This window comes from Microtus oregoni, unplaced genomic scaffold (assembly GCF_018167655.1).
Source record: "Microtus oregoni isolate MIOR12 unplaced genomic scaffold, Mior012 000011F_ref0000422, whole genome shotgun sequence".
Taxonomy (NCBI): domain Eukaryota; kingdom Metazoa; phylum Chordata; class Mammalia; order Rodentia; family Cricetidae; genus Microtus; species Microtus oregoni.
Window position 1 is genome coordinate 14,417,984 of NW_024543070.1, and position 14,714 is coordinate 14,432,697.

At 43.3% G+C, this 14,714-nt stretch overlaps 1 protein-coding gene across 1 annotated transcript; it reads right to left on the reverse strand.

The window, feature by feature from the left end:
- Positions 1-3,822: 3,822 nt before the first annotated feature.
- On the reverse strand, positions 3,823-5,715 carry LOC121453628 (polyadenylate-binding protein 1-like). The gene has a single exon (XM_041660520.1). It carries the CDS (start codon positions 5,713-5,715, stop codon positions 3,823-3,825), a length of 1,893 nt encoding a protein of 630 aa, XP_041516454.1.
- Between the last annotated feature and the right edge of the window lie 8,999 nt (positions 5,716-14,714).

Below are 14,714 nucleotides of genomic sequence, written 5' to 3' on the forward strand. Positions count from 1 at the left end.
GCTACACTCCAGGTGCTCCGGGAGGGGATGCGGCCAAAAGTGCCTTGTCATTCACCAGGGTGCCAAGCTAACCAGATGCTCTCAGCAGGAGTCGCCCTTGGAAACATGCCCTTTAGCTGCCTTCTAAGCCCTGATAAAAACACTTGGCTAGCCACGGCTCCAGGTAGCTTGGGATCTTGGCATAGACAAGGCTTTTCTGTAGGTGAATGGATTTCGCAAAAAAATTCTTTTTCCCAGCAATAATGTGAAGGGATTCAATGCACCATTAGGAAGTCTCTGACCAGAACAGCTTGTTTGTTGCTCAGGAAGCTAATATTAGAGACGGGAAACAGACTTTTGCCATTCTAAACCCATGTACTTAATTATCTCCACCCTAAATCAGTTCCAGAAACAGACACAGATGAAAGTACACGCATCTGGCCAATGTCAGAGGATGACCAGAAGGTGGGGAATCCGGGGCCTTGCGACCTTCTCTCAGCATCTCCTGCCTTCTCCTACCTCCTGGTCGAGGAAGGCAATTCGACCGCCAGAGTACATTGTATTTCTGCAGTGCTTTGAAAACAGTGGTCCCTGTAAGGGTCTTGCTGGGATTCTGGTTTCTGGGCAATTTTATATATAACCCAGTTAATCCTGATAGCTTTTAAAATATTTAAAACCTCAGTGAAAGGCAGAATTTGTAGATCATTGGCCTCTCCAGTGTCTGGTAAGATCAGAGCTGCATTCTTACCCATCCCCTTGATGCCTTCACCCCAAGAATATTGAAAGTTACCAGGTGAGTAAGAATGTAAAAAAACAGTAGCAACTACAGCGTGCTGGAGCTACGTTTTCCACAGGTACAACAGCATAACCAGCTCCCCTGAGAGGCCAGTGCTGCTGAGATGCCTGTATTAGCTTCATTTCACATGCAGTCCAAAGTGCAGCCCCTCAGCTGGTGAACGCTGTCCACCATGGTCACCGAAATGGCTGCATTGGTGCCAGATACTTGTGGACTGAACAAGCATTGTTTGAATTTCTGCTTTGCCTCCTATCTACCCACTGCCTCTCAGGGTCTTTCCTCCTCGAGTCTGCATTCTCTGCCTTCTCCTCTAGTTCATCATCTGGCACGAAGGTACGCTGGGGTATCATTTTTATCTTCATGTCTGACGTTGTCATTTGCATTCAGGTTTTGGCAGTTGATGTTGGGTCATTATTTTACATCCGCCAATTCACTCTGGGTTCTAAAACATGCCAGTCATTTCTCTACTGGCACCCCTGTAAACCCATGATGCCCGTGGACATTCCTGTCCCTTCTGACTACTTTTGTGCCTGGGTACCCAAAGACTTGATGCAGCTGTTTGTGTCTGGCTCTTCCTCAACCCCTTTACCAGCCGGGCTACTTGTATTTTTAAATTTAGTTTGAATTTTGTTTTGAAGTTATGAGTAACATTTTTCAAATTTTATTTACTAATTTCAAATCCGTTTGAAGTCTTACTTAAGGACAAAACATTTCTTGGGCCCAGGGGACAGCTTTGGGGCTTTGGGAAGGAACTTGGGGGCCATTCATACCACTGGAGGGTGATAAGGCCATAAACCCAAGCCCTGAAAAATCAGAAAAAAAATGGTGAACATAACACTGTGGGCAGACAAATGTCTCAAGGACTGCCAGGAGCTGTTTGGAGGTATTCTTTAAAAAAACAGCTTCCATCATAAGGGAGCATGAAGTGACTTTGTCCACCACTATCAGCAAACAGAAAGAGACAAATGGTGATACCTCAGCTTGCTCTCTTTTCAATCAATGAGAAACTCCAGTCCATGGGAGGTGCAGTCCACATTCTGGAAGGATCTTCCTTCTTCATGTAAATGTCTCTAGAGACATAATAAGAAATGCTCTCAAAGACATACCCAGAGGTGTAATGTGTCCTAGGTGAATTCACATTCCATGACAGTTAACCATCACAATGTCAAACCTTATTTGGGAAGAGTACAGGAAAAGCCAAATTGATCCTACTGATGCCATCCATTTGACTTGATCTGTCACTTTCTCTCCCAAACCTTGGCTCTCTCTCCTACAGGAAAAATACTTCCCTCACTTAAAAGTAGTCTCCCTAAGGATCATGTCTTAAATATATTACTGTGTATGGATTTCTCAGCATGAAGTGATGAAGACACCCCAAAAGCAGAATGAGAACTATTATACATTGAGGACATACTAAGGCCCAGAAAAAGATTCAGATGTTCTATATTTCATTGTGCCATCTCAGCTATGACGTACTAAGCCACCATGGAATACACAGTCACACCCTGTCACTATGCACTGGGACTCTAGGAGGCTTTAAAGCAAGAGGATCAGAAAGTTGATACTTGCAAGAGCCCCATAAATGCCTTGGGTCACAAGTCCAGCAGTCGGGGGGAACTCCTCGCCTCCTGTTTCCTGATGCCCTTGCTTCACTTGGATTCCAAATTTGTGGAGATTTCCTGTGTGTGTGTCTGTCTGTCTGTCTGTCTGTCTCTGTGTGTGTATGTGTGTGTACCCATCTGTCTATCTCTGTGTATGTGTGTGTGTGTGTGTGTGTGTGTCTTTGTCTCTCTGTGTGTGTGTGTGTGTGTGTGTGTGTGTATCTATCCATCTCTCTCCCTTCCTCCCTCTCTCCTCCTCTCCTCCCAGCCTCCCTATCATAAAGATCCCACCTCTCCCAGAGCTTCTCGCCTGGATCCTTAGCTCACTCTACTTCCGGTGTCCTTGCCTATGCTGTCACCGGGTGATTTCTCCTACAAAGACCATGGGGCTGTTATACACTATTGTTCCCAGTACCAATGTTTACTCCATGCACATGGTGGCTGATTTACATGTTGGGCAGTGATTAGTGAGAGTGTATATGATCCTGGCTTATTAGGACTCTATCTGCAGCAGCGTCTGTATCCATGATCTGCTACTTGCAACTGTTCTTTTTTCTTGTATTTTCTTAACCTCATTTAAATATCCACCCTCCTATGCCTGCCATTTATGCATCTGCTCCAGCCTTCTCACTGGGTAAAAGGGGAAATGGCTCTTCTGTGCCTCTTTTCTTCCACCAGCGGAACTTAAAGAGGCAGCAAGGACTAAGCTATGTCCTCCTGTGTCCTTCTGTTGCCTGTTGTCTCAGTTTCCCTGATTGGATTTTTCATCTATCAGGAGGCAAGTCAGGGGCTCTGAAAGGTCATGAAAGCAATGGTTTCCATTTCCTTAAAGATTTCTTACTGTATAAAGACAATGTCCAGGAACTTGTGGGTCTTACACCATCAGTGTGCAAAGTAACAGCCTCCCCACACAAGATTAAGTCATCTGGTCGGTCTTTATTCTAACATATAGTTTTATAGAGAAATACAAAGAAAATGATAGAGCACATTATCCCTACCTAAATAATTTGATATTTTTTTCACCATGTAAGTTTTTGATATTTTTCTCACTGTGTAAGTTATTAAAGCAAGGATTTTATAATTCAAATTATGTTTCCTTGCCCAGTTATCAGTTCTGCTGTTAGAACTGACATATTGAGCTATTCAACAATAAAGAATCACAAAATTAAATGCTTCAAATGTTTCTACTTTGCTGAAAATGCTTTTCCTGGGGTCCACAAAACATGGGTTTGTAGATTTTACTATTTCTGGGGGATGGTGGTGCAGATTTTATATCAGTCTACGCCGAACACTAGACCTGATATTTGCTCAGTACATAAAGTTCAAAGTTGCCTTTCCTTTTTTTATTTATTTTATATTTTACCATTTTTTTAGATAATTTTTTTCAGTGTTTAGGTATTTTTCTTCTGTGACATGTGAATTTCTTTTTCAAGGTTTCCGATCAGCTTAAATAGGCAAGACACCAGAAACACTGCTAACAGCTTTCTGGACAGCCTCTTTAGCTTGGTGGGCTTGGAGTAAGGCTACAGCTTCATCATCGTTAGAGCACAGAGATTCTGGAGACTTCAGCATCTGAAGTGGTTCTGAGTTATCCATCTCCAGCAACATGCCCGTGATCTTACCAGCAAGACTCGGGTGCACGGCTTGAATGAAAGGAAATAGCCTTTCATCCAGCATTTGCTTTTGCTCTTGAGGAGCGGTGACCAACATGGAAGCAGTCCAAGGTTCCTGAGCCTGTGCCCTAACAGCAGGCTGCTGCACCAGCTGTGCGGTAAGAAGTTGCTGGGGGTTGCGGACTCCCGCGGCGAATTTATACTTTGGAACCGAGCGAGCAGAAGTAGTTGCTGCAGAAACTGCAGCTGCAGCTGCTGCTGCAGGATGTTGACCCACTGTCTGTGCTGATGTGTTAGTTACGCGATGTGCGGACGCTGCTTGAGGAATATGGGAAGGACCTGGTCTTACAGTACTAAGTGATGATCTAGGAGCAGCTGGGTGGATAACAGCAGGCACATTTGGAAATGGATGAGGCCTGGCACCCGCAGCAGTCCAGCGAGCACTTGGCCTTGGTTGAGTCATCTGGCTAGGGCAGCCTGGCACACAGTTCTGAGTCTGTGGGAGAGTGGCCATGGAGTAACCTGAAGGCGCGGGTTGGTAGGGGTTCATCACAGCTCTCACACCTGCCATTCTCTGCATATACTGGTTAGTGAGGTGAGCTTGACGCTCTTCTTTGCGCTGGGCTAAAGCTACATACAGTGGCTTCGTGGCCACAATTCGACCATTCATTCCCGAAACTGCTTTGGTAGCTTCTTCGGGGGAGGAGAAACACACAAAACCGAACCCTTTACTGCGACCCCCCTCCATCATAACCTTTGTACTGGTGATCGTTCCAAACGGAGAAAATTCTTTCTGTAGACGCTCGTCATCTATGCCATCGTCAAGATTTTTCACGTAAAGGTTAATACCTTGGTATCTGATGTTCCTGTCTTGGGTCACTTGCTCAAATTTGCGCTTAAGCTCTGTGTGCCGGTCCACTTTTTTCTGAGCTCGACCAACATAAATGTGTTTGCCATTGAGTTCCTTTCCATTCATCTCCTCCACCGCTTTCTGCGCATCTTCATGCTTTTCAAAGCTGACAAACCCGAATCCTTTGGATTTTCCACCTTCATCGGTCATGACTTTCACACTTAAGACCTGTCCAAACCTGCCAAAGAGGTCACTCAGGGTCTCATCATCCATGTGGTCCCCAAAGTTCTTGATGTAAACATTGGTGAACTCCTTGGCCCTTGCTCCAAGCTCCGTTTCCCGTTCTTTTCGAGACTTAAACCGTCCAACAAACACTTTACGGTCATTCAGAAGCATCCCGTTCATTTTCTCAATGGCTCTTTCTGCTGCCTCCTCTGTTTCAAAATGTACAAATCCGTGCCCCTTGGAGCCATTCTCATCGCAAACCACCTTGCAGGAAAGGATGTTCCCAAAAGCAGAAAATGTATCATATAGCGCTTTGTTATCAATGGTTTTGTTCAAATTTTTAATGAACACGTTGCCTACTCCACTTCTGCGTAGTGACGGATCACGCTGAGACCACATGATGCGGACCGGCTTGCCCTTGATGACATCAAAATTCATGGTGTCCAAAGCGCGCTCTGCGTCTGCAGGCTGCTCGAAGTTCACGGAAGCATAGCCTAGGGAGCGACGGGTGATTACGTCCCTGTACACCCGGATGGAAAGGATGGGCCCGGCCGAGCTGAATTTCTCATAGAGCATCGCCTCGGTCACATCCGGGTGCAGGTCCCCTACGTAGAGCGAAGCCATGGGGCAGCCTGGGGCGCTGGGGTTCATCTGGGCACCGCTGCCCATGGGGCAGCAGGCTGCCACCTTCTTGTGAGAGTAGCAGGGCCAGCGCTGGGCTGGGGCAGAGGCAGGGACAGAGCGGGCAAGCACAGAGGGTCAAAAACCAAAGGGATGGAAACCTCCCCAACGGCCACAGAGCCCAGGGAACCTCAGAGCCAGCGCATGCGCAGTGCCTGGTGCGTGCTGCCCTGGGAGCGAGGCTGCTTGAGAGCTGGGTAGGTAAGGCATGTAAGTATAGACCTGCCGGGCCTCATCTGGTCCCTGCTAGGAGTGGGTGGTCAGAAGGGTCTCAAATACCTCACCTCGTTATTTTATAAAAGAAGAAAACAAAATTAAAAGTTAATTGAGGGGGAGATGCTGATTTTTTTAAGGCTTTGCAGAATCAAGAAATTTTTTTCCCTTTTATGTCTTGCGGCTTATTTTTTTAAAGAGAGGTTCCCAATTTGTAATCTACAGGCTAAGGCAAGGCAGATCACCATGAGATCCAGAGTGTCCTGAAACTCACCATATATACTAGATCGTCCTTGATTTTGTGGTGATCTGCCTGCCTTAGCCTCTAAGACTTGGGGATACTTTTAAATAATACATGTGTGTTCCAAGGACACAAGGCACTCTATACTCTTAATGCTAAGCATCAGAGAGAAGACACTTCACGTATTTTTAAAATAAAATGTTTACTGGATCATGTTTCCACTCTTGTGTTTTCCTAGCATGTTTTTAGAACTCTGTGTAATATATACAAGAGCATCCTTCGTCAAGAGACATTGCAATTCATTTAGACTGTTGCTAGCAAGGACAGCATAGAGAATGAGAAGGAGACAGACCCCTTGAGTCTGTAGAGCACACTGTTAGATGTTCTGTGGACCAGTTCTGCTCTCCCAAAAAGATACCAATCACCAACAACCCTTGCCAATAATGGCTCTTTCTTTATCACAGAAACAAATCATTTAATATCCAGAAGCAGTCCAGATCCATAAATTAGAAGCCCGTGTGATAACAGGTGAAAGCCCTTGTCAGTACAATCCTAAAGCCTGAGTTCAATCCCCAGAACCTGTGGTGGAACGAGATAACCAACTCCCCAAAGTTGTCTGCTAATCCCACACACACATTAATGATTAAAAAAGGCTTTAGAGAATTATAAATTAGCTGATTGCCCCATGGCCCCTGTGGATCAGGGACAGAAAAACTAGAAGGAGGAAGACAACCGATGTGAGGGACCTTTATGGAGTTGTTGCCTAGGTTAGACTTCCGATGCTCCATACGTCCAGACCTCATTTGCAGCAATGTGAAATGCATTTCCACAGGTGAAAGAGGAGAAGCCTATGTCTACAGCATTCCCCTTTGTCAACAGAGTCTGTGGCCATTCGTCTGCACACAACCCATGTGGCTTGGTTTCCTAGTGTCACTTCATGTCATAGCACTAGGGAATCGCTGAGGCTTGGCTGGGTCCTCTGACATCAAATGTTGACCAGGCTTGGGGACAGGGGCCTCATCATCCATTCCACTAGGGCAGGATCTGGTTCCAAACGAATGAGGTTGTTGGCAGAATCAGCTCTTTGCGGGCCATCAGTATGGCTTCACTTTCCAACTGGACAGCGACAGGGGACCTCCCAGGGTTCTCTGCCCTCTGTGCAGGCAGAGAAAGCATAAGAGTGTGCTTCTTCAAACTCAGCAAGGGGGAATGCGCTTACCAGACAGGCGTTACAACCACCAGAATTGCAATCAGCCATATACTGTAACTTTGCCATTTTCCACTGATTAGAAGCAAGTGTCAGGTCCTATCCACATTCAGCAGGGGATGGCACAGGCTTGAACAAAATGGGAGGAAAAGTCCTGAGGCCACCTTAGAGTTTGTCTGCCTGTGTGTCTATGAGGACACAGACATACCAGCTCAGTAGGCCTGGCATTAATGGGTAACCTAATTCAGTTGTATGGAAGCATCTTTGATGCAAAAACAAAAGCTGTCAATTTTTTTTTAAAATAAAACAAGTTTATTTACAGTTTGGACAAACCAAGTAGGGCAAGAATCTAATTTATCTCTATTATGTATGAAACATTCTTGCAAATTTATAGAAAACCATGGCACAAGCCAAAAGATAGGAAAGAAAACGTTTCTGTTAGGTTAGGCGATGCTTTCTGGAGGGAAGGTGACTGAACCACAGATAAAACAGTTCATTTTTTTTAAAAAAAAAATTCTCATTTACTACCCATTTGCCAAATTCTCCAATAATCCCCACTTTTTTGTTTTTACCAAAGCTTCACTTTAATCTCAAATATACACATGTCTCTGGTCCTGCTACCTTGAGCATCTAGAGTCCCGAAGGTTGGAAATTAAGTCACTTTTAATTAAGCTCCCTTCTTCACACAAAATTGTTCGTTGGTGTCTTGCTTGGCACTGCTGGGTTTGGCTATTTAGCGCAGCTCTAATGAGGGTGTCCGCAAATTGTACAGATATTCCAGGTAGGTCAAGTGATTGAACATTAAGGGAAAAATCAATTTCCTGCCCCCGATTCTTCCCTTTTAATTAGAGCTAGGGGAGCAGCTGTGTAACACCCTTATTTTCAATAATGCTGCTTTCAGGGGTGTGTTTATTCCTTCTGTGATGCTTAATGGGGTGCGTTTTACAGATGTTAGGAGGATGCTTCAGGAGCCTTAAAGGGACAATGGGAGGTTGTGGTTTGACAACAAAGCACCTTGCAGCCTGTGGGTGGCAGTTGGGTGGTTGAGGTGTAAGGTCATAGCTAATCTTCAAGAGGAACGTGCTCTGGGCAGGGGATAGCCCTGCATGTGTTGGTGTGCTTGCTTCGGCATCCTTTTGGGCCAGTTTTCCCAAAAGTTTAGTGTGTCTTATTGCATCATTTGTTTTCATTTCCAAGAGTGTTTTAGAAGCTACAGGATGGTTATAGAGCCATTACGGATTCTAGCTGTAATGGTTATGACCGCCTGCGGAAACTGCAGGGAAGGGAAACAAAAGAGTAAATAAAGACCTCTCTTAGTACCCTTTCTCTTTATTTGCATCTTCATCCACTGCACTAGGGGACCCAGCTCTGGGGGATCACTCAAGGTCGAGCTCCACATCCCTGTCACCATTCACTGTGATTAATAACCTGTGTGCCTTCCGAGAAGGATTCCATGAATTTGGGACACAGGTGAGCCACCGCCACTAAAAATTAAGGCTGACATGTTTATTTTGAAGGTCAGAGTCAAGTTAATGACCCTACAAATTTCCTGACACATTAATTAGTTTTCTCATCTTTCAAATGAGGTAACAACCCAAGTCAGTCCCAAGGAAGCCAATATTTATCTAAAAGCTTCAATATGGTATGTGCCAGGGGACTGGAAAAGCAATCCACATTAGGAAAATGGAATTAGTTCTAACTGCATTATTAAGTACTACAAATCACTCTCTTGGGCTCAGCAGATTAAGCATTCAAATTATTTTTCAACCTTCTTATGTTTCCATTTCTAAAATCATATACAATGTGGAAGAAAAGAGTTCTTATTTAAAACTATAGCTTTCATATTGTACAAAAACAAAACAAAACAAAACCATAGGCAGTGGCTCCTCAAGTGCCTTGTAGTCAATTACTTGTGTACAGTGTACTGATTGTTACTAATCTTCCTTCTGCTCATATTTTATGATTCTGCCATTTACTGTTGATTTAGCATCTCATGCATGTGAAGTATTCAGGCAGATACCATGGAGAAAAGAAATCCCCTTTCCTTGAAAAGGCTTCAGTCTGAGTAATTCCATGACCTAACCATTCTTAAATCCTCCTCCAGAGGATTCCACTGCCCCTGGAATGAGATGAAAATTCTAGCCAGAGGCCAGAAGAAGTGCAGGTCAATACTGTGTGTTCAGCTGACTGCTATAGAAAAAGCTGCTCCCTCCCCGCACCCCTGCCAAAAAAATATTATGCCAGCTTACCAATAATAACCACAGAAGAGATAGCAGTTCCAAAACCCTTGTCTTCTAAATACTGAATCGTTTTTCATTTTCCTGAACTGTGAATATAGGACCACACAACCAACACATTTGTGAAAGCAAAGAGTGGTTCCCTCAAATACATTGCTTTAGGGAATGCAGACCCAGTAATAACCTCAACTGCAAGCCACTAATTCCAAAGAAAAGGAGCTAACTGCCTGATCTTGGCTCTGCTGAGAACTCCATGACCCAGGACAGAGTCGCTTTACCTCATGGTCTTCAGTTACAAGGACTTGAGTAACAACTTGAAGTCAGCGTTTCCCAAGTCTATTGAAGTCAGACTAAAGAGCTATACTGGAGCCTTGTTGATGAACTTAAAAGTTATGATGATGAATCTCAGTCATCACCTGGATGTGACTGGAGTCACCTGGGAAACTGGCAGACCGGAAGGCCTCTGGGGATGCCTGTCAGGAATGATCTGGATCAGAGTGAGGCAAGAAATACTACCCACCATGGCTGGTACCATTCTCTGAGCCTGGGACCTAGACTATGTGAGTGGAGAAAGACAATAAGGATAAGAACTCATCATTGTCTGCTTTCAGGCGAAGGACGCACTCTGAGCAGATCTCTCCAGCTCCTGAAGCCATATCCTCCCCGCTGTGATGATCTGTACCCCAGCATTTAGTTTTGGTTAGAGTGTCACATCACAGGAATAGAAAAATATGACAGATGCCCAATCACAAGAGGCCCTGTGTGCAGAAACCCTTTAGTGGAGCCATGCTTTAACTTGTCTGACCCTGGAGCCCTTAGTCATGTCCCACAGAGCTCATGTTCTCTGGAAATAACTCAGGAAATAATTTTCCAAATTCTTTTTTTTCTTTTTTGCTTTAGAACTTGGTAGTTGACATTTTCCCTGATGAATGTTCTATACCTTCAATCCATGTGCTCCCTTTTAATTGTGACTTTCCACCCTCCTCAGGAACTGAGCATGGTGGGTGGCAAATACATGCTATTGATGGATTTATTTGGCTCTTAAGGTTAATGTATTCTAAACAGGGCTTATTTGATGTGTTTGGCAAAATGTAGCCTAGCACACAATTGTTCTGGGGTGGGAAGCCATGTGCTCTGGGAACTAGGTGAAAACCACCAACTCTTCCCAGAGCCAGCCAGAAAGATGCCAGATGACATTTTGGTACCATTTGTCTATGAGAATTTTGTTCTAATAAGAAAATGAAAGACAGATTCTGTCTCTAGCTAGCAGACTTCTGAGTGAGTCTCCTCCTGGGTCTACTCTGTGGAGTCAAAGCACTTGGTGTTGGGCGTCAATGAGTCATCACTTGGATGTGACAGACATTTTTTTTAAATCTACTCTCTAGTAGTTTACAAGATAAGTTGCTTCTGTGAGATTCTCCAGAGGAAAACACCCTTCTTTTCATCCCTAGATTTCCACCCTGTGTCATCTTCAGCAGTCAATCATCAAATGCCACCCTCATGGCTTGAAAGAGCTTCTGAAAGCTCCAGAGAATTTCCCAGAAACAAGCTTGACTGTGTGACATCTCTTGTTTGTGTTCGCCCACAAAACAAAGTAACAGTCAGCAGCAGCGTAAGCACACTAAAAAGCTGACACTTGCTTTTAATAAAATATTCTACTGTAGCATTGTGTCCATCTTAAAGCATTGTGTATGTCTAAGTGGTAGCTCTTTTTACAGGTTTTCTTGAAGACATGTCATACTCACATCCATAGTGGATGTGCTTGCATTGCCTCACCTGTGGATAAAACTTCCCTCTTCCCCACATCCTCACCAGCATTTGCTGTCAACGGCTTCTTGATGATACTTGTTCTGGGTAGGGTGAGATGTAATCTCAAAGCTGATTTTGCACCTATGTCACTGATGGCTCAGAATGTTGAACACTTTTTCAAGTATTTTTTGTCCATTCATGATGTAGGATGGTCTTCTGTCTATGTGTTACTTTCATTGGTTAATAAAGAAACTGCCTTGGCCTTTTGATAGGACAGCAGCTTAGATAAGCAGAGTAGACTGAACAGAATGCTGGGAGAAAGAAAACAGAGTCAGGAAGACGTCTTGGCTCTCCTCTCTGAGACCGATGCTGGTTAGACTCATGCCGCTAAGCCACAGTCAAGTGGCAATACAGATGATTAGAAATGGGTTAGATCAATATGTGAGAGTTAGCCAATAAGAGGTTAGAACGAATGGGCCAGGCAGTGTTTAAATGAATACAATTTGTGTGTTGTTATTTCGGGGTATAAGCTAGCTAGCCAGGCAGCTGGGAGCTGGGCTGCAGGAAGTGGCCGCTGCTCCTTTTACTACACATTCATATTTCTCCTTTTGAATACTGTCTATTCAAGTCATTAGTGCACATTTATTAGTTGATGATTTGGGAGTTGGAGGTTTAATTTTTGTGGCTCTTCGAATATCCCAGATATTAATGCCCTTTCTAATGTGTAATTGGCAAAGTTTTCCCCATTGTATAGGCTGACTTTTAAAGTCATATACTCACGTTTTCCAACCCTTAGGATTACTTCCTGTGCCACTGGACTCCTGCTCAGAAAGTGCTCGCCTTCATCTGGATCTTGAAATGTTCTGCCTATGCTTTTCTCTATTCATTGAAAATTTTCACACTTTGCATTCAGGTCTTTGAATAATTTTTGAGTTGATATTTTTGTACAGAGTGAGAGATATGGATCTAGTTTCATTCTCTACATGGAAATCCAGTTTCCCGAGTGTCATTTGTTGAAGAGACTGTCCTTTCACCAATGTATATTTTTGACAGCTTGTCAAGAAATTGAGTGTTTATAACCAAGTAGGTTTATTTCTGGATCCCCTATACTTTTCTTTTGATGCCCATATCTGTTTGTATGCCAATTCCCTGCTGTTTTATTACTATGACTCTGTAATTTAATTAGAGAGCCATAACCTCTGTATTTTAAAAACATGTCTTTCTTGCTGGATATGATGGTATACTTTTTTTAATCCCAGCACTTGGGAGGCAAAGACAGTCAGGTCTCTGTTGAAATAAGGAGCGGCGGGCTGCGTCCCCGGCACCCGGCCGCCCCACGGCTAGCTTTACCCAAAATAATTACACGGAAACTGTATTCTTTTAAACACTGCTTGGCCCCTTAGTTTCAGCCTCTTAACCCATTTCTATTAATCTATGTAGCACCATGAGGTGCGCTTACCAGGGAGATTCCAGCCTACGTCTGTCTGGAGTGGGAGAATCATGGCGACTCCTCGACTCAGCTTCTTTCTCCCAGAATTCTGTTCTGTTTACTCCGTCTACCTATGTTTTAACCTATGAGGGCCAGCCAAGCAGTTTCTTTATTGCTTAACCAATGAAATCAACAGATTGATATATGACACTCCCCCATCAGATCTCTGTCAATTTGAGGCTAGCCTGGTCTACATAGCATGTTCCATGAGAGTCTGGGCTACATAGAGAGACCCTGTCTCAAAAGCCAACCAAAGAAGCTCTTTCTTTTATTTTTGTGTTTAAAAGAAAATACTAATGACCTTATATGTATTGTGTGATAAAAGGGATTCTATGGCTTCATCACCGAGAACTGAAGATTTTTGTTTCTTTTGTTTTTTTTTCTTAAAAAAAAATAACACAAATGAGTGTCCAGAAGAGGCTTTTCCTTCTGACCATGCTGAGAGTCAAGTGTAATGGATGAGAGAGAGCTGAAAGCGGCAGTGTATGGTTCTTGTTATTGCTATCGTTTTGTTTTGATTTTTATCCTGACCTTCACTTTTCTCATCTGTAGATAGGAAGTACAGTTTCCCTATATGCTTTTGTACATCTAATGACAGAACATGAAATGGTCCGTACAACTCATACTTAATATATGTCATCTAATAAACAAATAATAAGTACTTATATTATGGAGACTTTGTTCATTTGACAAGAGGGCTTGGGTGCGTGGGCCCAATGACATTATTTCCTGTGACCTTCTCAGTTCCAATCCTGTTTTTGTTTGTTTGCTTCCTATAAATCCTTCGAAACATCTCATTCCTGGACACTGATGTTCATCTAGATATTATTGCCTAAAAACCTAAAAAATAAGCACTTTTTGTATGTCATCATTCCAAATTAACAGCACCCAATGTGAGTTGTATATTTTATCTCCCCCATGGCAAGACTCTGCAAGTCAGTTAAGGCCACCTTTACAATGAGATCCCTTTCTGGAGTCAGGAGGACGGTGCTGTGAAAGCAGAGGTGACTCCAGAATACCAGGATTCTGGTAAAAAGGAATTGTGGCAGGATTCTGGCAAGAGCACCTTCAAACTGAGTGTGTACACAGATCAGTTAGAAGCTTGTTCATATGCAAATCCGATTCAGAATTTCCAAGGTATAGACTAACATTACGCATTTGAAACAAATACCCAAGGATTTGTTCCAGTAGCAAAATTCAACACCAACAGATAATAACAAGGCACACTGACTCTATGCGCTCCTAATGGCAAGAAAGCTGCCTAAGACCCATAACTAAAGGATAAAGGCAAAATAACTAAGCAACATAGAATCAAGCAAACTGACTCTCTGACCCTAAGCAGCCCCTGCATGGCTTCTGTTTAACTCAGCTGGCCAAGCCAGTCACATTCATTCCAGAGTAAATTAGGTGATCTAGTGTTCAGTATCCCATACTAAATAAAGAGCACTGTGGGCCATTCAATTAAATAAAACACCCATCTCAACCTTATGCCTATTTCAGATGTTGTTCAGGACATTAAGGTTAAAATGGTGATTTAAGTAAGATGTTTAGAAAACTTTTTGAAGGGGTAGTCAAGTCATAAAGTCATGGATATGCACAGGGATTTACATATCCATGAAAGTTATCATTTAAAATTTGAAATCAAAACCAAAATGTAAAAGGTAAAAATATCCTTAACTTAGACAATATAAATATTGGCCTCAGCCCATAGATCTTAGTTTGTTACTCCCCAGTATGCACACCCTTATCCAAATTATGAAATTATGTGTTGACCTTTTTAAATCAAGTACTCAATCCCAACCATCCTAGTAATTAGAATGAAGCTGGACCTAT

Excerpts from the sequence above, each read along its gene's own strand:
- LOC121453628 (XM_041660520.1), bottom strand. The coding sequence starts at position 5,715 with ATGAACCCCAGCGCCCCAGGCTGCCCCATGGCTTCGCTCTACGTAGGG.